We start from the raw sequence: 22,504 nt of genomic DNA, 5'->3' as shown, positions 1-22,504 counted from the left end.
CCCTAAACTAAACCCTAAAACCCTAAACCCTAAACCCTAAACCCTAAACCCTAAAACCCTAAACCCTAAACCCTAAACCCTAAACCCTAAACCCTAAACCCTAAACCCTAAACCCTAAACCCTAAACCCTAAACCCTAAACCCTCAACCCTCAACCCTAAACCCTAAACCCTCAACCCTAAACCCTCAACCCTCAACCCTAAACCCTCAACCCTCAACCCTAAACCCTCAACCCTAAACCCTAAACCCTCAACCCTCAACTCTAAACCCTAAACCCTAAACCCTAAACCCTAAACCCTAAACCCTAAACCCTAAACCCTAAACCCTAAAACCCTAAAACCCTAAACCCTAAACCCTCAACCCTCAACCCTCAACCCTAAACCCTAAATCCCGGGGGCGTGTACTTTTCAAAATTTCCTCAGTGGATAGTAACATCGTCTAAAGTAATTTTGAAAGTACTCCAAAATGCTTAAATAGAAAGTTTTGCTATTGCTTTTGGAAGTCGTATCTTTTTATAAAACAAACCTCAAAAGAAGCATTAGTTAAGTGTTTCATCTAAAAGCACTAAGTTTTATTTAACTCTTTTTGAATCATTTCAAATATCATATCACATTCTAATTTAGTACAAAAGTGTTTTCAAAGAAGAGTTATTTTTCTTTAAATCACCCTTCTAAAAACTCTTCCTAAACACTACAAAACATCTTAAAGTCATCATGAAATCCTACAATTTTGTGAGCGTAGAAACAAATTTTAAGATGAACATCTTCAATGACAATCAAATTCGTTTAAAATTCAGCTACTCAAATGCTTGAACTTAATACCAAATTGTAGAGAAAAAAATAAATTTTCGATAATCTAACTACATAAGATGGACCCAAGTAATAATGTTTTTGGGGGGGGGGGGGATCTATCACCAACTGGTTGGATGTTAGAATTTACATGAGTGCAATTATAATTTAGTTCATTTAGCTCCTATGTCTTAGAAAGTAGAAAAAAAGGTTAAATTTTGAGAGTTTTAATGGATATCCAAATTTTCAATCTTTTTAAATTTTAAATATATTGCAATCTCTAAATTTTTTATTTTGTGTCTATAATATCCTTGTCATCTTAAAATTTAAGTTTAATTGATCTCAAAATTAAAAAAAAAAAATGAGTAGATCAATGTTCTAATTTTGATTTGAATGGAAATTTAGTTTATTTTAGTTTATTCCAAAAGTTTTGAATGATGGGCAGGGTTTTTGTATGTTGATTAGGTAGCCAACGCTGGTGTTCATCAACAACAAAATTATTTATTTATGTTCTCTCCACGAGGAGTTATTTACTACTATTCCGGCCTTGGTTCTGTCCATAACCTCAAATTTGGCTTACACCCTACCCCCAAATTCCATTAGTTCATCCCAAAAGGGTACCCACTTCAAAATCTTTCACTAAAATCTAGCTCTCTAAAATCACAAGTATTTAACTTAATAAATATATGTGTGTATAATTCCCCATTTTCAAACCAAGAAACGCGAAGCTGTATCCGGGAAGAGAGAGAGAGCGAAAATGGAGGAAGATGGGTTTTTGGGAGAACCGAATCGAGTGGAGCTAGGCACTTGCTTAAGTAGCTACATCGACGATGGCACCACTGAGAGCCATAGGTACTATCTTTCTCGCAGAACAGTCTTGGAGATGCTTAGGGACCGAGGCTACACCATCAACCCCTCTGATATCGACCTCACTCTCCAACAATTCCGAGAAATTTACGGCCAGTTCCCCGATGTCGATCGCCTTAAACTATCTGCTGCTCATCGCGCCGATCCCTCCAAAAGAGTAACACCCCACCACTTCTTTTTTTCCCTTCGATTTATTTAAGCCTCGGTTGCTTAATTTGTTCTGCGGCGTCTTGTTTGTCATAGCAAATTAGGGTGCACAATGTGAGTACGAAAAGAAATGCTGTAGTTTCTCATAATATTTGGTTACTTTGAGAGTGTTTATTCGGCATGCTACTTTTGAATTTTGTTTGGAAGATAACGGTGCATGTTTTTTTTCTTCTTTTTTTTGATCATCGTTTAAATTCTGTGGACTAAACTTCTTATCTTCTTGAAAATTATTTGATGCAATCGTGCTTCTGAATTTTGAACACCTTATTTCACACCAATCTTTAGTAGTTTACGATTTATTATTGGCTTATGGAAATATTTGTTGTGAATTGTGGTTCAACATTGATGCTGAGTGAAGTATTTTTCTATATGTGGACGAAACATAGAAATTATTGTACAATAGAAATATAGGTCTTAATGATGATGCTTCATAGTTATGCAACTAGTCTAACATCGTTAATTATTATTTCAAAACTGATCATTGTTTTTGCAGATTCTTGTAATATTCTGTGGGACTGGTGCAGTAAAGGTTAGTGCTATTCGCAATATTGCTGGCCAAATTGTTAACAAAGAAACTTTGCATGGTCTCATTCTAATTGTGCAAAATCAAATTACAAACCAAGCCATGAAAGCAGTTGAGGTCTTTTCGTTCAAGGTTGAAATATTCCAGGTTCGTTTCTTCAGTTTTTGATGTAATCTTCACAATAGACACTGCTGAGGTTGTTATCTAATTACAACAACAACATAAACTGGTTAAATTAAACATTAACTGCAACATGGGGAACCAGAACACTAAAAGGGTGGGGGAGCAAGAGTTTGTCATGGTAGAAAACAAAAACTAATTAGAAGAAGAAACTGAGGTCTCAAGATTTGAGACAAGAGAGTCACCCCAAGAAAAATGAACCGCAGAAATAGGGGAAAGCTTGCAAACCCTTTTTTTTTTTATCCTTTCCTGAAAAAGGGTGATGAGAATCTTGTCATCTTTTATATCTATTCCATAAATTTTCACTAAGAAATTTTTATAATGGTTATGTTCTCTGGGAGTGAATTGTGAGCTAGGGAAGTTGAATAGATGAACTGCTTTGGTTGGTTGTGAGGTTGCCTCTTTCCTGTCTTTCTATTTAGATCTTGCCCTTGGTCATAACCCTTGCAGATTGTCTTTCTGGGATCTTGTCATGAGTAAGAAGCAAAAGCATTTAGCTTCTTGGAAAAGGTGTTCTTTTTCTCAAACGGGTCGACTTACTCTCATTCAATCGGTGGTGTGGTATTCTGACTTGCTTTCTTTCCTTAAAGTCCTTGGAGAAGCTTATGCGAGATCTTAGCGCTAAGTGGTTGTGGTGCTTTTCTCCCTAACTCATGACTTCCTTTGACATAGGGTTATTGCAAGCAAGTATGGTTCTCATCTTCATGACGGCTCTTTGAACAAGGCTTTCAATAGGAACCCTTTGAAGGTCACTTCTAGGAACCCTTTGGCATAGGGAAACGATGGACATCATTAACGTAACCTCCATACTTAGGTTGAGGGTGTTTCATTTCAGCCTGGAAGAGTGAATATTTGACTCTCGAGTCCTTGGATTTTAGAGGGGTTTTTTTTTTTCCTTGTAACTTTGAGTCTTTAGTTAACCCTTCTATGTCCTCTCATTCGGTCTTATACCACCTTAGATGTGAAATATGGAAAGCACCCTGTTGTATGTGTAAGCTACAATCTGATGTGAAAACTGGATTTTAGAATTGATACAGTAGTATTTATGAGAGTGGTTGCATGATGTAGAATGTTGCTTTAGACTACTAATGTAAGGCTAAGGGCTATCCTTAATCTTAAAAGGTTCATATGTTGATTGAGTTTTTTTCTGTTACCAGATTACTGACTTGCTGGTTAATATCACAAAGCATGCATTAAAGCCAAACCATCAGGTGCTAACGGAGGAAGAAAAACAAAAGCTTTTGGAACAATACAGTATAGAGGAAAAACAGGTAAAATCTGTATAGATATTAGTCTGTGTCTGCAGTTGCCTTATGCTTTGTAAACCTTTGAAGAAGGCTTTTTAGGAAACAAAACCCCTTCTCATGGTAAACATGCTTTTCTTGAATGACCAACAATTTCTCCTTTCCTAGCCTTCATTGGTTCAGTTTTTGAGAGTTTGGTTTGTTCTTCCTGTATGAAAAATATGAATTCTGAAAACCATAATATATGTGGTATAAAAATGAATTGAAGTAGTGCAACAAATTTTGATATATATTTGTTAAACTACCAGCACTTGCTTAATTAAGCCTACTTTTGATGTAATGCCAGCTTCCTCGTATGCTACGTACGGATGCCATTGCTCGATACTACAGACTCGAGAAGGGGCAGATTGTGAAAGTAACGTATGATGGTGACATGACTAGATCACATGTAACTTACCGTTGTGTCTGGTGATGGCCTATGAATGAATTCAGGTTTCACCAATTATGTTTTGTATTTTTAACCCCAAAGAACTTGATTACTTTTGTCTTAGACATCAATCAATGTTCCACAACTCCTTGTGTTACTAGCTTTTCAGTGCATGTTTCGAGGCATAATTTATAATATACATATCTCATTACTCTGCCATATACAACATTTGATATCTTTGAAATACAAGTTGTACTAGATGTTTACAAGACGATTATTAAGATTTATTACAAACTGAACTCAAAAACTTGAATAGTTTTAATGAAATCACTAGAGTGCATCCAGACAATCTGCATCCGAGTTTTACAGGTATTGGAGAAACCCGACACCTAAAAGGAAAACAATCAATCATTCTAGCTGGACCAATCACGACTTCAAGTTCTGCTAGTGTTGCTAACAATACCGAAAACCAACCGAACAAAGAGTGCTTCTCCACCTATACGTACGCCCAAGGTTCTAACCAAAGCTGCATTGGTCAAATGTCAAGGAGATCATTTCATGGTCCAAAGCATTGCGGTAGAGACCTCTCCACAATCATCACTAACAATACATTCGACTCCATCAACTGGTTGGGATAGACAATTGCATCTGAAAGAGGCCGAGGTTGGCACAATGGTTGAACCAGAGGACTTGCTTACCACTGAAACTTCACCAGAACGGTGCGAAAGAAACACGTGAGAGAAGAATCACCAGTAGAATCACTGCCAACTCGATGGATGCATCTGTCGAAGGAAGATAAAATGGAGTCGGTATCCCTATTGGAACTGGACAAGGATACAGTCCCCTTTTGGGTAAGGAAGATCACGAGAGAACAGTAGCTCGAGTGTTGGATCAAAATCAGGTACATCTAATCTTAGTCATGACCATTCTGATCATCCCTTCTTTCCTTAGAAGAAACTGAAGCACACTTAACACAAATGAATAACCTATATTCTGGTTATGATTCTGGTATAGAATCTGTGTAACCTATAATTCTTTTTCTTAATATATGTACAATTGGCTACCTGCTCAGCGGTACCAACCAAGGGGGTAAAATTTGACCAAATCTTTATTATAATGCATACACCTACCCCTACAAGATTCAGGGCAACCTGCTTCTTTTGTGAACATTTTACTAATATGTGTTCCCATGTAAGTTTATAACAACAGAAACTTAAAAACAACTATTTTTCGTAATAGTTTTCTATTTGTAAAGATTATGATTATTTTCCTGTTCTTGCTGGATCAACTGACTTCTTAGACTGGAACATACAGAATTAAACAAAGGATCATATACTGCCTGAGGAGGCAGCAGTAGAACCTCCAAAATCCAAACCAATACATAATCATAAATATTACATTTACATTAGAAGGGTGGAAGATGTTTGGGCTTCTTCCTCCCTAATTGTCATTGACAAACCATACAAAAAGAGACTCCTGCAATCAAGATGGTGAAAAAACACAGCATCCTAATTCATATGTACAAAAAGGCAAGCTGGACCTGACTTGCACGGTTTTATAATCAGGGGACGGAAAAGCCCCGAAAAATAACCGAACTGAACTGAACCTTATTACGTAAAAATATTAATTTCAACATCTTAAAACACAGGGTCAGTATTTTCTTCTAACCCATATTTCGTTTCCAAGTCCAAACAACCCAATTAACATATTCATTTCCTCACTCTTTTGATAAGCTTAGAAAGCCTTCACCAGTTACCAGCCCACCCCTCATATATGTAGCAGCACCTGCAGCTAGCTTTTCGTTGCCGGAATCTTTGGTACTTCTAAGTGCAAATATAACAACACTTCGTTCCAGATCCCACTCCACTGGTAGTCAAAAGAAAGCAGCCAACCCATGCACAAACGATACCTACCGATAAAATCTTACCACAATATAAACCATTTCTTCTTCCACTTTCCCACTCCTCTGGTGAACATTCCACATTTTCTTTCTCCTCTGCCAATGACCATATGACAAAGGATACATCTCCATCAGCAATCTGATCCGCTGATGGACGATTGATCCTCCGTATGGTTGGCAACCATATCAGAATCTGGCTTGCTGAACTTCATCTCTCCACTGAGTGGGAGTTTTATCTTGGGCGACAGTCTCTTCACTTCTTCTGTCGTGTAGATGAATATCTTCCTTACCATGCTGCAGAACTCACTGCAATCATTTAGGAAAGGCAAACCCAAATTTTAGACAACCTAATGAACCGAAGTATCAATCATGCAACATAAACTCCAAGGAAGATGTTAAGAAGATGTTATTCAAATAGTCACAAGATGTTGCAATTCATACCGCATTAAAGAAGAATGAATGCTTACAAATTTTGAGCGGATGATAATCTAGAATTACGGTGTTCCTTTAATGCATTTTAAGACTTTTATTTACTTTAAGCCTACATTTACATAGTGGCACAAAGTATAAAGGTTCGAACTCTTGAAATGTCTCATGGTCTTGGATTTTCATTTTGAGGTTATATAAAGTCATGTATGCTATATTTGTAAAAGAGACCAGAAGATGTAGTAAAGAGCATTTGTGCTTTCTTTTAGCCAAAGGCTACGTTTCTTTGCAGTTCTATATAGTTTAGATGGCATATTTAGAATCATTCAAGCTTGACATGATCGAACTTGCTTGTGGAATGATTCAAATCTCAAACAAGTGTTCTTGTCTTGAAGTATTTGATCAATAAAGTAATCCCTTCCTTTGTAGTGGTTCCTTATCACTAAGTCTCATTTTATCATGCTCAAGCCTTCAAAAAAGTACAGCTACTTCAACAAAACCACACTCAATATTCAACTAAATCGAGATGAAGGCAAGATCGGTGATAGCATTTGATTTGTTCCATATTAATATTAAACAGGCAAAAAAAGATTTTGGGATAATCATGAATTTGGGTGTGTTTGGGGATGGGGGTTCAAAATACTTACTTCCAAGGATCATCTCCAACCATCATCATATCATCTTCATCATCGGTGTAAACAACCTTCCATTTCTTTACCAAGCCACAAAGCTCACCCTCTATGTCAAACATCTCCTCCAGTTTCCTAAGTAGATCATCATATTGATTGAACCGTGTTAAATCTACGGCCCTCCCAACAGCAATTCCTTGCATTTGAACCTGAGAAAATATATAAGTAACCTTACCTTGTTAATTTCATACATAATGAAATACTGCGTATAAAAAAAATATATTCCATACAGTTAAACCCCTTCAACCAGAAATGCTTCAGAGCAATTAGTAGAGATGGGGCGAAGTGATGAAAAGCTGATGGATTGAAATACCTTTGTGCAGCTGCGGATTTGTCTGCTTTGAGACTCTAGAGGGGAAATCAGGCATGATTTATCAGCATCACAGCTTACTGAAGGCATATCTGATCGGTGAATGTTCGATGGGTCAAAATGCTGGTCAAAATGCTGGTCAAATGCTGTATCTATAGGTGGAACTGGCCTATCCTCGCCCACCATTTTTGGTGTTGAAACTGGAGAAGCTTCCTCTACATTGGAGTTTCCAAGAAGCTGGAACCCAAAAAGCCTGCATCCGTTCCTAGTGTTCTGTTTCTTTTCAACGGGTTCTCTTTTTGCTCCATGAGATGAAGTGTCCATAACATTTTCCACCATACTGGTATTAGACCAGTAGGCGTTGCTGGACACAGCGCCAAAAGAACTATTCCCATTAAAACCAAGTGAATTTGAAGCAGCAGTACTGAACTTTGGTGAAGAATATAGGTCCCTTCCCCGCTGCGGCTCGGTATATGAAAAAGCAGAAGATTCAACCGTAGGTTTCCACCCACCTAGTACATATGAAGATAATGTCAACAATATTCCATCTAAATCAACAATGATTTATTAACATTCAGAAGGGTTATATTACCGAGTACAGCTGCATCTGCGGAAGGGGAAGGCAAAACAGCTGGTCGTGGACGCTTGTTCCTCTGTGCAGGCAGAGAGCTTAGAGGGCTAGATGCAACAAGTGGCTCCAATTCCCAGGCAGACACCCTATCTGGACGCAGAATAGATGAAGGCTCATCCCATTGCACCTTTATATCAACCAATACTCCAAAGTTAGTTCTTAAAATTGTATGCAAGCAACGAGTACATAAAATACACCATGGCCGAGAGCCAATATTTAAGCCTACCGGATCCTATGAGCACCTACATAGCTAGACTTCAATAAAGAGTGGGACAAACTTTATTAAGCATAATAGTGAATTTCAAGGAAGATAAATGTCGTTTCATATCTCTGTTCCATTTCTAAAGTTTACAGCTCCACCTTTCTAAATTAGAAGATCCGCAAAAGCAGAGGTCTCTGGGTTGCCTCTTCAGGGAAACCCCCAGAGACTACATATAAAGCAAAATCCCAAACTGCAATGGCAAATGCCTGTTACACATTTCAGCGACATTCTGATTGCAAACAACAGTTACCATCGAATCCTTATATATTTTTAACTCTTTAAGGCCCAAGGGCTTTTAAATTCAGCTAATACACGAATCTTTTCTTTTTATCATTCCAAACACCAGCCATTTCATGAATGTACATGTTCAAACATGCATCTTAGACAATAAGGTTTGTGTTAACTATTCTGTATTAGTATCCATATAAGATATTGAACTCACAGAAAGAGGGAGCACAGCATCAATACACATCACATAATGTTTCAAGACTGGACTTCAGGAAAAAAACATGAGAAGCATTATTCCGGAATTAGCTAACCTTTAGAGATCGCCAGTCAGAATTAGCCCATCCAGGCGATGCATTATCTCCAAGACCAACAATTGTTCCACTAAAACTGTCAAAGAATATAAGAAAAATTAATATATCAACTCAACAATGAAAGGAAAAAAGAGATTGGGGAGCACTAGACAGTTACCTTCTTTCAGGAACCTCCTCGCCTTCAAACCTCATCTTGAACCTCATCCCAACAGAGAGTTTATGGTTTTGAGCTTCAAGGTACTTGTTTAGACTCACAAGAAATGTAGACCTGCTTGTTCTGCCATAAGGAAGAATATTCAGGATTTTTCCACTTGTAACATACAAATCACAAAGCAATCGAAACAGTGAACACTTGATTCACAGTGTCAAGTACAAAAGCCCATTATTCACATAAAATTATTTAACTTGGGGAGGGAAAAAGAACTCATGGTATCAGAGTAAATGTAAATAACATAATAAGGACAACAAACCGTGGCTTGTAAAAAACAGAAAAGAGTGTTCCAGTTGAAACAGCATGAGAAGCAGTAGCTAGAACTCCGAGATGCATGCTGTGACTAGATATAACAGAAGATGGCATATTATTTAGCTGTCTCATGAGTCTTCTCACCCCAACACGAAGCTCTCCATTTTCACCTCTGTGAAGAAGAACACATATAACCAAAGAGATCATGAACTTGTTCACTCAAGAATCATCTTTACCTCACAAAGAAAATAGACATCCCTCTCAAATGGCAGACCACAAAATTACCTTAAAAAGATAAAAGCATCTCCAGCTACTAGTTTTTTGGAACTAACGAAGACACTCCACCCAGTTGTTAGTAAATGACGCCTTGGTTGACCTGCAATTCATGTATGAATATCACAATTACGGGGAAAGAAGAGCAAACACTAAAAAACTAAAAAACTAAAAAACTGTTCACGTCATGTAAAACAAATCATGCAATAATTTACCAGCAATAGTATAAACCCATATAACTTTTTCCCTTTTCTTTACCGGAGGTGTACCAAATTCCAAATACTTACCAGATGTTAGTTCTCGAGTACATAAACTCCAATAGAAAAAAAAAATTAAGAGAGGGAAATGGCAAATGAGAACTCTCTTCAAGCCCAACAAAAAAATGTGTGAATGTGTGAATGTATGAATGTGAATTTGTATGTATTTATGCATAAATGCATGACTAAAATTTTTTATTTTCCAGGAGACAGCAAATATATATAGCTCTTTGCATGGCAGCAACTTGTTAGCTCTATAAATTATACCTCTGAAAATGTGCCGAAAATGCCATTGATTCCCATGTAAGTCACTCGCAACCAATTCTTGCCACGGTGGCTGCTGAGACATATCCTGAAAAACAAACGGACTTTAAAACAAGGAAGAGAGACAGAAAATGGATGCTAGCTTGCAATATCATATAGATGTTCTACCAGAGGTGGCAGGCAGTCATCCGCATGCCTCCTAAGAACAGAGAAGCCACCATGAGTGCTAGTGTCAGAAGCAGTGAGCGTCTTGCAAAATGAGTGGACATTACATCTTGTAGGCTCAGGAAGGGCAGGATCTGGGCTTGTTACTTCACTTTGCTACTCGGAAAAAAATACATGGGCAAGTTAGAGATATCAATAAAATTATTACTAAAAACAGGAAAGGGATTGAGCACCACAATCAGTTCAGAAAAATAATGAAAGCATTGAGAATTCTTGGCAGAAATCCACACTATAGAGGGAAGTGATGGCTGCTACTATAGTTCAATAGTTTACAAAGTGAGAGTACAGAACTAACATTGCTTTCCGGTAACAGAGTTATCTGAGCATACACTTCATCTGTGTCAGGTTCCGCCTAACATTCAAAGTGAGATGTCAAATCAGTTCATCAAAGATACGGGAAAAGCAGCAAAAATATACCACCATATGCAATAAAAATTAATGGGATAAAACTCACCCGAAGAACAACATTGACAACTTTACAAAGTATTTTTGATGGTAGGTTGAACGAAGGCATTTGTTGCTCTAATCCTTGATGCATTGATGCTTCCAGCTAAACATACAAGAAAAAGAAAACTCTGTGAACCTCTAAAATTTTTGGGAACATTTTTTGAACAAGAAACTCTTCCCATTGATCTGGGGAAGAGAACAATTACATGTTACTGAATAGAGAGTAAAATACATCAAACTCGTTTTTTAAGCATATAAATACATGAACTTATTGACTTTGCATTTCCTTCGGTTATAAAAATGTTATTTTAAAATATATAATTTAATAAACATGTCAGTGTTATCTATGTCTTATATCCATATCCATGCTTCTTAGACAATTACAAAGTTCATCACTCAATGTTAATACTAAGAAGACAAATATTAACATTTTTCTCACAGACTAACTTGAAATGTCAGATCAATTCAGAAATATTAACATTTTTGGTCTAGTGAGTAAACGGTGAGCATGTGTCACAAAATCTAATACCTGTTCCATGTGACCCTGTGGAAAGTAGTATACTCGTTCATCTTGGCGAGGAAGGGTGACAAGCGGTCCAGCACAGGCATGCCATAATTCCCTATACAATGCATCTGAAGAGGGCCCTGTAAATAAAAAAAAAACATGGTACGTATTCAACAAGGAAACAGAAGGCTGAATAAATATACGGTAATGGAACAAAAAAATTTAGTAACACTAAACAGTTGTAATAAAAAAGATGTACACAATACAGTATAGAGTTACCTGATACTTGATTAAATTTAAATACTTTTAACAAAATGTTCTCCTACATTCTGGACCAACATACATACTCATTAAAATGCCTCTTGAAATCAAAATAACAATCGCATAAACTATAAAATTTCATCAGATACCATCTGAGATTAGGTACAACATACACATTACAACACTTAAAAACTCGACCTGCACCGTAGCATGACATTGAACCCTCTAGTCTATGGAGATCCCAAAAGTTAGATAAAACTGCTCCACAACTTAGCATACAAAGAGCACACATATATGCACCCACGGAGGTGATTTAAGTCTTGCGACCTATGTTGGTAAAGCATACACCCCATCGCGACAAAAGAAACATGGAAGAGGACCAGAGTGTCTCAATGACAACAATAGGGTTACCCACCTTGCCATAAACCACCACCACCCATGCGAAACACCTAAACTTTTTATGATTTTCAGCTTCTATGACATAGAGAGAAGCAAAAGATTGCAAAGATGCGGATGCAATCAAGTGAATGTGCTTATAAGGCATCAATACTGATCCAACAATCCTTCCTCCTAGAAACAGATTCAACTACCATCCCCTATCGAGAAATTAATGAAACTATGGATAAAAGATAGATACACTCGTAAGAAAATAGCTTTCAACAGGTTCCTATAGATTAGCAGATAAAATAGCAATATCATCTCACTCATTTGGTGAATCCTATATTATGCTAGTCCGAAACCTTTCACTTAATGCTCATAAGGAAAACAACATAACTGCTGAGAAAGCAGATCAATATTCTACAACTCCATGTTTACATCTGAAGGGTCTGGAAGCGTCATAAAGTGCAGCTCAATTGGTCATCCATTGCTATATTAAGTGTAACAAAGAAGCGAGCAAGGCTATCCATAAGGAATATCCAATATTGAGTTTTGACATCAGCAACAAAATTACAGTCACCAAGACAAGTTTGAAGCATTCTGAACTTGCCTACAAAGAATCTTTAACTAATAGAAATAGAATAGTCTTCAATAAATGGATAAGAGTGCCTCATTTGCTTTCCATAAATCATCCCAGAATCAAGTGGTTTTTATATTGCTCATTATATTTCAGAAGCTATTTCAACTTTAACGATAAGATACCCTTGCAGGAGCCTTTAGAGTGCTTACTAGCCAATTAGGAATAGACCACCAGTCACCTTTGGAAACTCTGTACTTAATTGCCGCAACGTCCACAAAAACGATAGTCATCTTTCTCAAAGAAGAATCCCCATAGCCAACAAAAGAGAATGCTTTTTACAGTGAAGGTCACTAAAAGTCAAACCCTAGAGAACTCTACCTTGTTCCACCAACTTACCAAACAGAACCGTCTTCAGTACCAGTGCAATTTAAACAAAGCCCACCCCTCAAGTTTACTCAAGGATTCAGACATTCATGCAACAAAGTAGGCAAGAATACTCGGCTTACTTGAGGGACAGGAAAAACTATGACATGTCTCTTAATTTGAAACGTAGATTTTCTAACCCAAGGTTCATTCTTTTAGATCATCAACGACAAATCTCTCGATGAGACCAACAATGACGAGAATCTAAAAAAATGGACACAACTTCATGAACAAGAACCACAAACCTGAAGTGGGTCCTCCTGAGGGAAGACTTGAGACAGCTGAAAAAGACATGATAATATCGGAGAGATATTTATGTGCCAATCAACCTAAGGGCCGACCTGCAAAAGCGGTGGTGGATGTGTTAAACAAGAAAACCACAAGTATCTAATTGAATGATTTACTGCCTACGAAGAACATATGGGATAAAGCTGAACACAATTATAACCAGGATAACTCCTTAAAAGATATTTATTACCAACCAAGAACAACAGCAAATGGTATCTATGAGGTAGAGTCGGTCTGATAGATCAATAAATGGCTGACACTTAGCGTAGTCACGCTGTCAGCGAGACAGCCGGACCTTGCTTTGTGTATCTTAAATGACGTGCGAAAAGGCAGCCGCCATTAGAACTTTAACAGCACATCCGATCAGAAGAGCATGAAATACTCACGATGTCAAAAAGAAAAATTGAAACCCAAGAAAGGAACACACCCATTCATCAAAAACAAAGTGGATCGTCTCGTGATTCAGCAAATTAAAAGACTACCCAATTCAAATAAACAAAGCCTGAAAACAACACATTCATAAGGAGTTCGATCCCCATGTTCCGGATCCAAGAAAAAAGAACAAGAATCACAACCCCCCACATGACTACAACACATTCACCTAATCCCAAACACCCACAAACCCCAAAAATGAACCCCAGAAAGCCATCAGTCTCAAAATTGAAGCAAAACACCCCAAAACCTCGATCCACACCACACCCAGTTGGTTAGAACATAAAATTATGAAGCAGAAACACAGAAAAACAAAAACAAGCGAGAAATGATTAAAAAAAATAATAATAATAAAAAAAAAAACCCGATCACAAACCTTAAGGTGAGAACCAAACAGCTGATTTGGTGAATTGAAGAGCAGCAAAGAGGAAAAGTCAGAAGGTAGGGTTTGGGAGGGAAGAAGAAGAAAAAGAGGAAGGATCAAAGGGATCGAAGAGAGGAATGGAAGGGTGCAGAAGAAACGATAAGATGGTGTTTGGTCCAAGCCGACAAGGAAATTTCTTTGTTTGTGTGCAAAAATTATAATTTTTTTTTTTTTTTTTTAGGGTTTTGAAGAGAGAGAAAGAGAGAGCAATGGGTGCTTGACTGTGTGCCCGCGTCAAAGTGGACGGAAGACCGGAGTCGGGAATACAACAACTTGCTTTATTTATTTATTTTAATATTTTTTAAAAAATGATGATTGTTAATTAAATAATTAATTAAAAAAGAAGAGGAACAGATGAGAAGGGGGCGCCCCGAAAGGGATACATCAATTCCTTAGTCTTCCTATGCTCTCAACACCTTCTTCCCTAAACTCCTCTCTCCCAAATTCTCTCAGTTTTCTTTTTTCTTTTTTTATTTTGCTATTAATTATTTATGCTTTCTCTCTCTTCTTTTTTCTTACTTCTTTCGCCATCCCTTCTTTCCTTATTTACGCTTTTGCCTTCCTCTTTCAACTCTCCTCTATTTATCCTACTCTCCGTTCTTATCCCTTCCAATCTGCTCAATTTTCTATTTATTTTTATTACAAATTAATTTTAAATAATTTTCCTTTTTTAATATAACATTTATAAAATAAAATAAAAACCTTTAAATTGTCCAAGTAAAGTGATTTTTGTGACTATCTAAAAACCTATCTCGCAATTGCCCAACCCAACAATGCACGTTCCCAAACTGCAATCATGTTTCATCCTGCCAATACAACTCAATAACATTGATCAAAACTAAAGAGATTTAGGAAGAGGAGCTTTTTGGAGGGTCAACCATAAATCTCTTGAACCTCAAGTTGTGAATTTTTGATCCTCGCTCATTAATGCTAGTAGCATGTTCATGAAGTCCACAAGTGTCTACGTGTTTAAAACGTGTGGGGCTAAAGTTTTTTTTTATCTATAGTGTCTCAATGTTGTAGAATTTTCTTTATTTAAAGAGACAATTTTGCTTACTAAATTCATCATTTTCTTTAAGACGAACTTGTTTATGATGTATGTTTCAATTTATAGACACATTAAAGATCTACATATGATACTTTAGATTATGGGACACCTTGAGATATTTTGTTTTTAACTTTGGGTGAAACTTTTGTAAGAATCGAACCACGGCAAATGTTGGCTAGATCGTTATGACGAAACGCTAGAGTTCACGTTCTAATTCAAAGATCAGCAGAGTTCAATTGTAAAACTGTAAAGCATCGAGCTTTAGTACAATTTCTATTAATTAAAGAAAATGAGCACGGTGTATAGAAAATTAAAATGAAAAAAAAAATGGTACGTGTTAGTAAAGTTGATTGGATGATAAATAAAATAAAGCATAATTGAATGGTGTTGTTAAGGTATTATTGGTTGAGAGGAGGAGGTAGAAGGAAAGGGGCATTGGATGCATTGAATCTCTTGCGTGGCTGCCAATGCCATGGTCATGTGGAAAGTCAGAGGGGCGCATCTTATAAATGTGGGATAAAATTGACGTTTTTTTTCTATTTATAATTTTTTCCCCAAGATTTTGACATTGATGTGAAAGTAATTGAACTGGACCATTGTTTTACGGTGGGAAATTGGCCCACCACTCCATTTCCAATTTTACTTTTTAAGTTTTACCAATTCAAATATTTATTTTTCTCTCTTCTTTTCTTACTTTTATAAGAGTAAAAGAAAAAAACTTAAATTTCGTTAAAATCAAAATCTGAATTCAGCCCAGGCCCATTCTATTTTAGGAAGAAAAGAAAGAAAAATAAAAGCCCTAGCTCCGTCCTCTTTGCCACTGCTGATACTATGGTGCACGTTTCTTTGTACAGAAATTGTGAGTATTCCCTTCTCTTTCACTGTACTATTATCCATGTTAGCAAAGGTTAATGTCGATTCCTCTTCAAGCCATATCTTATTTATCCGTACTGATGATAATGAGAATGTTACAGAAACGTCCTGGTGTTAAAATTGAGTTGGGATTAATAATCTCATCTTTTTTTTTTTTTTTTGTGGGCAATATTGATATTGATGAATTTTCCCTATATTTATACATAAAAATTTGTTCTACATCAATAATTATATATAGAATAAGTAATTTATAAGTTAAGGGATTGCCATGTTAGGGATGGATGATGGAGTAAATTAATATGCAATCATTCATATCATGTTTGTGTTTGATATGAATGATGAGTTGGCAGAGATCTGTTGTTTGGGATTCTGGGTTGGAAGGAAGAGGAAGAGGAAGACACGGAAGGCAACCCCACATGGATAGTGATGAGAATATTTGGAAATGAAACAAATCCATATTGTGTGGTCAAACAATCATGTGCTTCACATTCAAATACAGGGAAGCAAATGGAAGTTCACATCTCCCCTTAGAGGGTATTCCCAAAAACAAAAGCAAAAGCAAAAACAAAGCAAACCAAAGCAAACGGTACATTAATCCTCCACCTTTCTAACTACTACTTAAACACATCCCTAATTTTTCTGACTCCAAACCAAAACCAAAACCACAACACTTCAATTTCACAACATATCTCATGTGTGGCAGGCACACACACATCCATCTGCCTTTGCAAACAGCGCCCCCTCTGCTGTGGATCACAACCATTTTTTTTTATCCTTCCATGGTTAAGGAACTCCCAGCTGCAACCGAATTCAATAACAGGAAGCATGTTATTCATGTCATCATACTAATGAAATTCATACCAAAGTCAACAACTATCAGCTTTGCAAACCAAATGGGTATGTATACAAATACACTTTATTACCTGGGGTGTGGTCATCAGGATGATCCTTGTGCTGGCTTTCCATGCACTTGAGAAGGTATTTGAAGGTCTCGATCTCGCATGGGAATGTGAGGCCGCCGCTATGATCAAATCCAAACTCCTCCTCTGCCTTTTCCAGCAACACCTTGAACACCGAATGGCTAAGATAGCTAGTGGGAATGATGAACCTCCGAAGCTCCGGCCCAACATAAACAGCCAAGTACCCTTTTGGTACGTCGGGTGGATGCTCAGGGCTCTGGCAGCTCTCCTCATCCGAATCACAACACAAAACATTCGTCAGCCTTTTGTTGATTGCTGGTGAAAGGATCCCATTATTTTGATTTATATTTTGGCTTGGATTTTCATGGGCTGCTGCTTTGGATATCGGGTTAATTGCGACGCCTTGCCAGTGTTGGAGAGTCTCTTTCAGCCTCACAATCTGGCGGATTCCAGTCAACTTGATCCCACCGTTTTCATCCATTTCTAGACGTTCACCACAATTGAACAGAACCCCAGGACAGAACTCGCTGTGTCAAATTCCAGAAACACTATTCTCATCAGAACACCACTACCTAGAAGTTGAAATCGCCGGTAATAGAATAGTTGTGAATGACACTAACACAAACTAAAATAGTAAAAAGCTCAAAGTAGAAAATCAAGTAGAGGAAAGAAAAGGAAAGGCTGTACTATAGCAAGAAGAAAGAAAGAGAAACACAAGCATGCTCCATACAACCAACAAATAAAGAAACAATAATAATCAGAGCAGGATCCATTTGATTCATCAAATCATGTACAAGAGACTAAAATTCCCTCTCACCATTCGTTCCTCACATTGAGATTCAAAACCAGAATCAAAGTCTGTAAGAAGGTTGCAATGCAATGCAACGCAAGGGAACAACAATGATGATATTACCTGATTGACAATAAAGGAGGAAAAAAAAGGGTCAAGAGAACAGGAAACGGTGAGGTTAAAATTCGAATTTGAGGAAAACGTGTTTTACAATGTCTGAAATGGAATGGATGAAGAATTATAATAAAGACAAGGAATTGTACAAAAATGGAGGAGAGGTGGAAGAGTGAGGCGAATCCAAGCGCAGAAAATGCAGAAAGAAAGAAAGAAAGAAAGAAGGAAGAAGATACCGGAGAAGAAGAGGAGCATTTAGGTGGAAAGGCGAGGAAGAAAAGGCATGGGAGAAGGAGGAGGGTTGAGGGGGAAGGGGAGGGAAGAGAGGGGAAGGAGTATTTATTTATGCGGTTCGGGGGAACAGAGGAATGGGCGTTGGAAAAGGAAGGTGCCTCCGGAAACGATGGCCGATTCTTTTGGACTGCCTTCAATTTCTTATTTTCTTTGGATTTCATTTTGTGAAATGAAACAACTTTTTCATCTAAACTCACCAATAATGTTACTTTCTAACTTTTTTGTTTGGAAATATATATATATATATATATAGTTTTTTTTTACAATTCAACCAAATATATTTTATCCCAAAACCTGCTACGGCGGAGGCACTGCTTCACTTCTGCTCCTTTGCAACACCAGACTGTTCATTTCCGCCTCCTCTACGGCCGACGCCATGGATGCAATCAACGACCAACTTCCGCTTTCGACCAATTCGGACGACGAAAATTTGGTCAATGGAGATGACCCAATGCCCGACCTTCCCCAGAACCCCACTTCCCCCGCCTCCGATTCTTCTTCCTCCGACTCTGATTCCGAAGTCGACGAATCCGACCAGAAGCTCCAACTCCAGACCCTTCAATCTGAGCTCTCCTCCAACCCTTCCAACTACGATGCCCATGTCCAAGTAATTTTTCTCTACTCTCTTTAATGTTTCTTCCCATCATTTCTCCCCTTCACTTCTGCATACACTAAGTTCATGCGTTACTTGTTTTTGATGCTCGCTCATCGCCACTTCTTCAAGTATATAAAACTTTTGAGGAAAGTTGGCGACATCGACAACCTGAGGAAAGCAAGGGAAGCAATGAGTGAGATGTTCCCTTTAACCCCTTCAATGTGGCAGGAATGGGCAAAAGACGAAGCGTCTATCAGTACTGGGTAATCTTGTCTATTTTACCTTTTTAGATGTCCCGTTATTTCTTTTCCAGTGGTGCAGAAGTTTCTGAAGTTGTTACTCCGTTGCTCCTTAAATTCATTAGAGAGCTGTCAATTTCAAACTTCTAACAAGCTCTTGAATCTTCAACCCTATTTCATTGTGAGAGGGTTTTGGATTTCTGTTAACCCTTTTCTTGCTAGTAGTCGGTTATGTATTAATTTTACTCTCGTTTTTCTCGTTGCCTTTGCAGACCAGAGGATGTTGCTGCAATTGAGAGGCTATATGAGCGAGGGGTGTTTGATTATCTGGTTTGTATCGGCTGCCATTTGGAGATTAGCTTTTGGTATTACGAGAGATGTTACATGTTAGACTAACAAATGCTAGCATATTAGCAGTTTTATAGCTACTGCAAGCCAATTGTTTCACCACGTCCTTTTCTTCCTACACGTATCTGGAACCCCATATTATAATCAATATATTTTATACATTGTCGGATTTAACAAATTATAGCTTGGACTCTTAAGCTGAAAATTGTACTTTTACTTTTTGGACTATTAATTAGTTGCCTTGAAAATAAAGATGGTTGGCTATGTAACTCAGCTTTCTGCATGACTTTCTACTTTCAATGTATAAACGAATAATTTTCAAGTTCGAGGACAATAGTTTGCTTTGTAATTTTCTTTTATTCAGGATGACAATATTTTGAAATTGTATGGTGTCATGATGTTTTCAGATTTTGTTTTGTAGCACATGATTACGTGAGATGGTTAACTTTCATTATGTTATGCAGTCAGTTTCTCTTTGGTGTGACTACCTAAATTTTGTTCAAGAATATGATCCAATGGTGCGAGATCGTGCAACTTCTAGAATTAAAAAGGTTAGAGATTTATTTGAACGTGCTCTCACAGCTGCTGGTTTGCATTTTACTGAGGCTGAAACATTATGGGAAGCATATAGAGAATTTGAGAAATCCATATATCAAAGCATTGACGAAACCGATTCTCAGGTCCGAACCTCTTTCCTTTTTTTATTTTTTATGTTTTTGGTCATCTTCTATGAGGTGTCTCATTTACGATGTAACTTAATTATATGGCTCAGAGCTATATAAATTTATTGTTTTTTAGGATTGAAGTCCCTTTGTGTAGCACTTGGAACTTCCTTTTTGTTTTTTTTTTTTTTTTTTTTAATAATATTTTTGTATGTCCTTGTATTCTCTTTCATTTTTTCTCAATAAAAGTTCGATTTCTTACACACACACACACACAAAAAAAAAAAAAGTGTCATTTGCTACGTTTTTGTATGTGCACTCCAATTGGAAACGGCAAAAGCAACCAAAAGTCATCGCAAAGGAGCACATCTTTTTGTTGATCCTTGTTCCTTGAATACATTAAGGGTAGTATCTCATGTACGGCAAGTTTCTGATTTTTTCATAAATATTTTTCTCTCTGTTGTGGATGATCAATGAAATTAATTTTAACTTGCATAGAAATTGTACTGATGGTCAGAGTTGCATATTTTTCTGTAGGCGAAAGAAAAACAAGTCCAGCTAATCCGAAGCATTTTCCATCGTCAGTTGTCACTTCCTCTATCTAACATGAATTCAACGCTTGAGGCCTATAAGGCATGGGAGATGGAAGTGAAACAAGGCTGCATTCTTGATGGGAAATCTAATGACTCGGATGGGGTTCCTTCTCAAGTTGCCTCAACCTATCAAAGAGCTTTGGATATGTATAATGCCCGTGTTCAATTCGAAGAACAAATATCAAAGCAGGAGTTAACTGATACTGAAAGACTTCACCAGTACATTGTATGTTGCTTTTACATTTTATTATGCGAAACAGACTTTTTTGGAGTTTGATTCATGATAAAAGCTTCGCCAGGCCCGTTTTGAATATAATTCTTTAATTTCTTCAGATTTACCTGAAATTTGAACAATCTGCTGGAGATCCCGCAAGGGTACAAGTTCTGTTTGAGCGTGCAGTTGCTGATTTTCCAGTGGTGGTTGATCTGTGGCTTGATTATACCCGTTACATGGACAAAACTTTGAAGGTTTCTCCTTTCCAGTTTCCTATGAACTATGGATATATCTTAACGTATAATTTTACATGAGGTTTGGGTTTTCAGGTCAGCAATATTGTGAGGAATGTTTACTCTAGGGCGACTAGGAATTGCCCATGGATAGGTGATCTTTGGGTCCAGTATTTGCTTGCTTTGGAACGTGCTCATGCTTCTGAGGGTGAAATTGCTTCCGTAAGTTTTGACAACCACACCCTTTCTCTGGAGCAGTTCTGTTAAATATTGTTTGGTCTGATTTCATTTAACAAGATTATTATTTCACATTTGGCTCAAGAAAATCTCTCGCCAAAATTTATTTACAGTGAGCAGGGAAACACAAATAAATTACTAAAATTTGCAAGACTACTTCATTTGCCTCTATAATCCAATCTCTTGAATCTTCTTTTTTGATCCAATGACATTGAGTGAAATATCTAGAGACTAGAATAAGACAAAAGTTTCTTTTAACCAACTCAGCACATGAAACTTCATTATGATCATTACACTCATCCAAACAATTTACCACTGCATCACAAATCATTTCCCAAAAAACCAACCAGCCTCTTTTATTGTTCCCAACTGGAACCATAACTACTGATCTATCGCTAGAAGGTTTTATAACAAAACATTTGAGAATCCAGCTGAAACGATCCATCTTCTTACATAATCAAAAAATTTCAAACTCATCCTTAGCCGAAAGAAATGTGATGTTAATGGACACTGCATAAGGTCAACTAAAGCTTCCTCAAATCAAAGAAGTTTCTTATGATGAGCAACACTGGAGCAGAGACTTTTTTCTTAATCGTGAAAAAATCCTAGCCTAAAAGATTTATGAAAAATGCATTATTTCTCCCTACAACTGATAGACCTCATATTATGAATGATCCTTAAGCACAACTTGAATTTTGACCGATAAGAAGGCTAAAAGGGATGAACACTAAAGATGGATGAGGGCTAAGAACGGATGAAGGCTAAGGATGGTGAAGAGATGAACGAAGAAAAAGGAGGGAGCATACATTAAATTCCACTCTTCCTGATGACTTGAATGAATAAATGAAAGTATACATAAGTGAGAATTTCATACATCCCTCATTGCCCTTTTGCTTACAGTTTCATCCTGAATACATTCTATTTGGTTTGGTGTTCCCCTAGAAGTTTAGTCGATGGGCTTTATGAGCTTCTCTTAGGCTGGTCTTTATAGAGAAAACAAAGATTTTGTGGTCAAATGCTTGTGAGCACGTTTGTGGGCGTTATGGAAAAAAAGAAACAGCAGATTATTTTCAGATAAATCTTCCTCAAGCAATTTTTTTCGTTTCTATTTTTTTTTTTTTTTTTTTTTTTT

At 37.2% G+C, this 22,504-nt stretch overlaps 4 protein-coding genes across 13 annotated transcripts in view; 2 read left to right on the top strand and 2 right to left on the bottom strand.

The window, feature by feature from the left end:
* Positions 1-1,270: 1,270 nt before the first annotated feature.
* On the top strand, positions 1,271-4,454 carry LOC111470215 (DNA-directed RNA polymerase V subunit 5A). Of its 2 annotated transcripts, XM_023115749.1 has the most exons (5): positions 1,271-1,811; positions 2,355-2,531; positions 3,722-3,835; positions 4,155-4,261; positions 4,304-4,454. In XM_023115749.1, the coding sequence occupies exons 1-5, from the start codon at positions 1,545-1,547 to the stop codon at positions 4,428-4,430; spliced, it is 792 nt and encodes a 263-aa protein (XP_022971517.1). In that variant the 5' UTR covers positions 1,271-1,544; the 3' UTR covers positions 4,431-4,454. The 2 variants fall into 2 exon arrangements, with proteins under 2 accessions (XP_022971517.1, XP_022971518.1); XM_023115750.1 differs by having other exon boundaries at positions 1,285-1,811; positions 4,155-4,454.
* A 1,097-nt stretch (positions 4,455-5,551) lies between these two features.
* On the bottom strand, positions 5,552-14,417 carry LOC111470109 (auxin response factor 1-like). Its single transcript, XM_023115592.1, has 15 exons — positions 14,165-14,417; positions 13,314-13,409; positions 11,451-11,566; positions 10,929-11,024; positions 10,770-10,826; positions 10,418-10,570; positions 10,253-10,337; positions 9,741-9,831; positions 9,463-9,627; positions 9,150-9,269; positions 8,993-9,068; positions 8,153-8,318; positions 7,564-8,072; positions 7,209-7,399; positions 5,552-6,441 (listed from the first exon to the last, which is right to left on the bottom strand). Exons 2-15 carry the CDS (start codon positions 13,360-13,362, stop codon positions 6,267-6,269), a joined length of 2,049 nt encoding a protein of 682 aa, XP_022971360.1. The 5' UTR covers positions 13,363-13,409; positions 14,165-14,417; the 3' UTR covers positions 5,552-6,266.
* Positions 14,418-16,560: 2,143 nt separating this feature from the next.
* Positions 16,561-22,504, bottom strand: part of LOC111470119 (auxin-responsive protein SAUR71-like) — a 10,907-nt gene continuing 4,963 nt past the window's right edge. The window contains exons 2-4 of one of the 9 annotated variants that reach the window (XM_023115612.1): positions 17,967-18,181; positions 17,057-17,580; positions 16,561-16,931 (exon numbers count right to left, since the gene is read on the bottom strand). In XM_023115612.1, the coding sequence (XP_022971380.1) occupies positions 16,903-16,931; positions 17,057-17,534 (507 nt within the window). In that variant the 5' untranslated portion in view covers positions 17,535-17,580; positions 17,967-18,181 and the 3' untranslated portion in view covers positions 16,561-16,902. Of the gene's footprint in view, positions 16,932-17,056; positions 18,459-22,504 lie in introns of those variants that run through there. The other 8 variants (XM_023115607.1, XM_023115608.1, XM_023115604.1 and 5 more) reach the window with 8 other exon arrangements.
* LOC111470118 (squamous cell carcinoma antigen recognized by T-cells 3) overlaps positions 18,524-22,504 on the top strand; it is an 11,582-nt gene continuing 7,601 nt past the window's right edge. Inside the window, exons 1-7 of the mRNA XM_023115603.1 lie at positions 18,524-18,858; positions 18,976-19,109; positions 19,358-19,415; positions 19,898-20,113; positions 20,633-20,914; positions 21,022-21,156; positions 21,232-21,357. Coding sequence (XP_022971371.1) covers positions 18,628-18,858; positions 18,976-19,109; positions 19,358-19,415; positions 19,898-20,113; positions 20,633-20,914; positions 21,022-21,156; positions 21,232-21,357 — 1,182 coding nt within the window. The 5' untranslated portion in view covers positions 18,524-18,627. The remainder of the gene's footprint in view (positions 18,859-18,975; positions 19,110-19,357; positions 19,416-19,897; positions 20,114-20,632; positions 20,915-21,021; positions 21,157-21,231; positions 21,358-22,504) is intronic.

This window comes from Cucurbita maxima, unplaced genomic scaffold (assembly GCF_002738345.1).
Source record: "Cucurbita maxima cultivar Rimu unplaced genomic scaffold, Cmax_1.0 Cma_Scf00043, whole genome shotgun sequence".
Lineage (NCBI taxonomy): Eukaryota > Viridiplantae > Streptophyta > Magnoliopsida > Cucurbitales > Cucurbitaceae > Cucurbita > Cucurbita maxima.
This window is presented reverse-complemented; position numbering and strand designations above follow the sequence as displayed.

Bases quoted from the DNA above. Each gene is read 5' to 3' on its own strand.
- LOC111470215 (XM_023115749.1), top strand. From the start codon at position 1,545: ATGGAGGAAGATGGGTTTTTGGGAGAACCGAATCGAGTGGAGCTAGGC. The intron at 3,836-4,154 runs GTAAAATCTGTA...ATGTAATGCCAG, and splicing joins ACAGTATAGAGGAAAAACAG to CTTCCTCGTATGCTACGTAC. The intron at 4,262-4,303 runs TTACCGTTGTGT...TGAATTCAGGTT, and splicing joins ATGACTAGATCACATGTAAC to TCACCAATTATGTTTTGTAT.
- LOC111470109 (XM_023115592.1), bottom strand. From the start codon at position 13,362: ATGTCTTTTTCAGCTGTCTCAAGTCTTCCCTCAGGAGGACCCACTTCA. The intron at 10,571-10,769 runs GTTAGTTCTGTA...TTTTCCGAGTAG, and splicing joins CTCTGTTACCGGAAAGCAAT to CAAAGTGAAGTAACAAGCCC. The intron at 9,832-10,252 runs GTATAATTTATA...CATGAATTGCAG, and splicing joins TTTTCGGCACATTTTCAGAG to GTCAACCAAGGCGTCATTTA.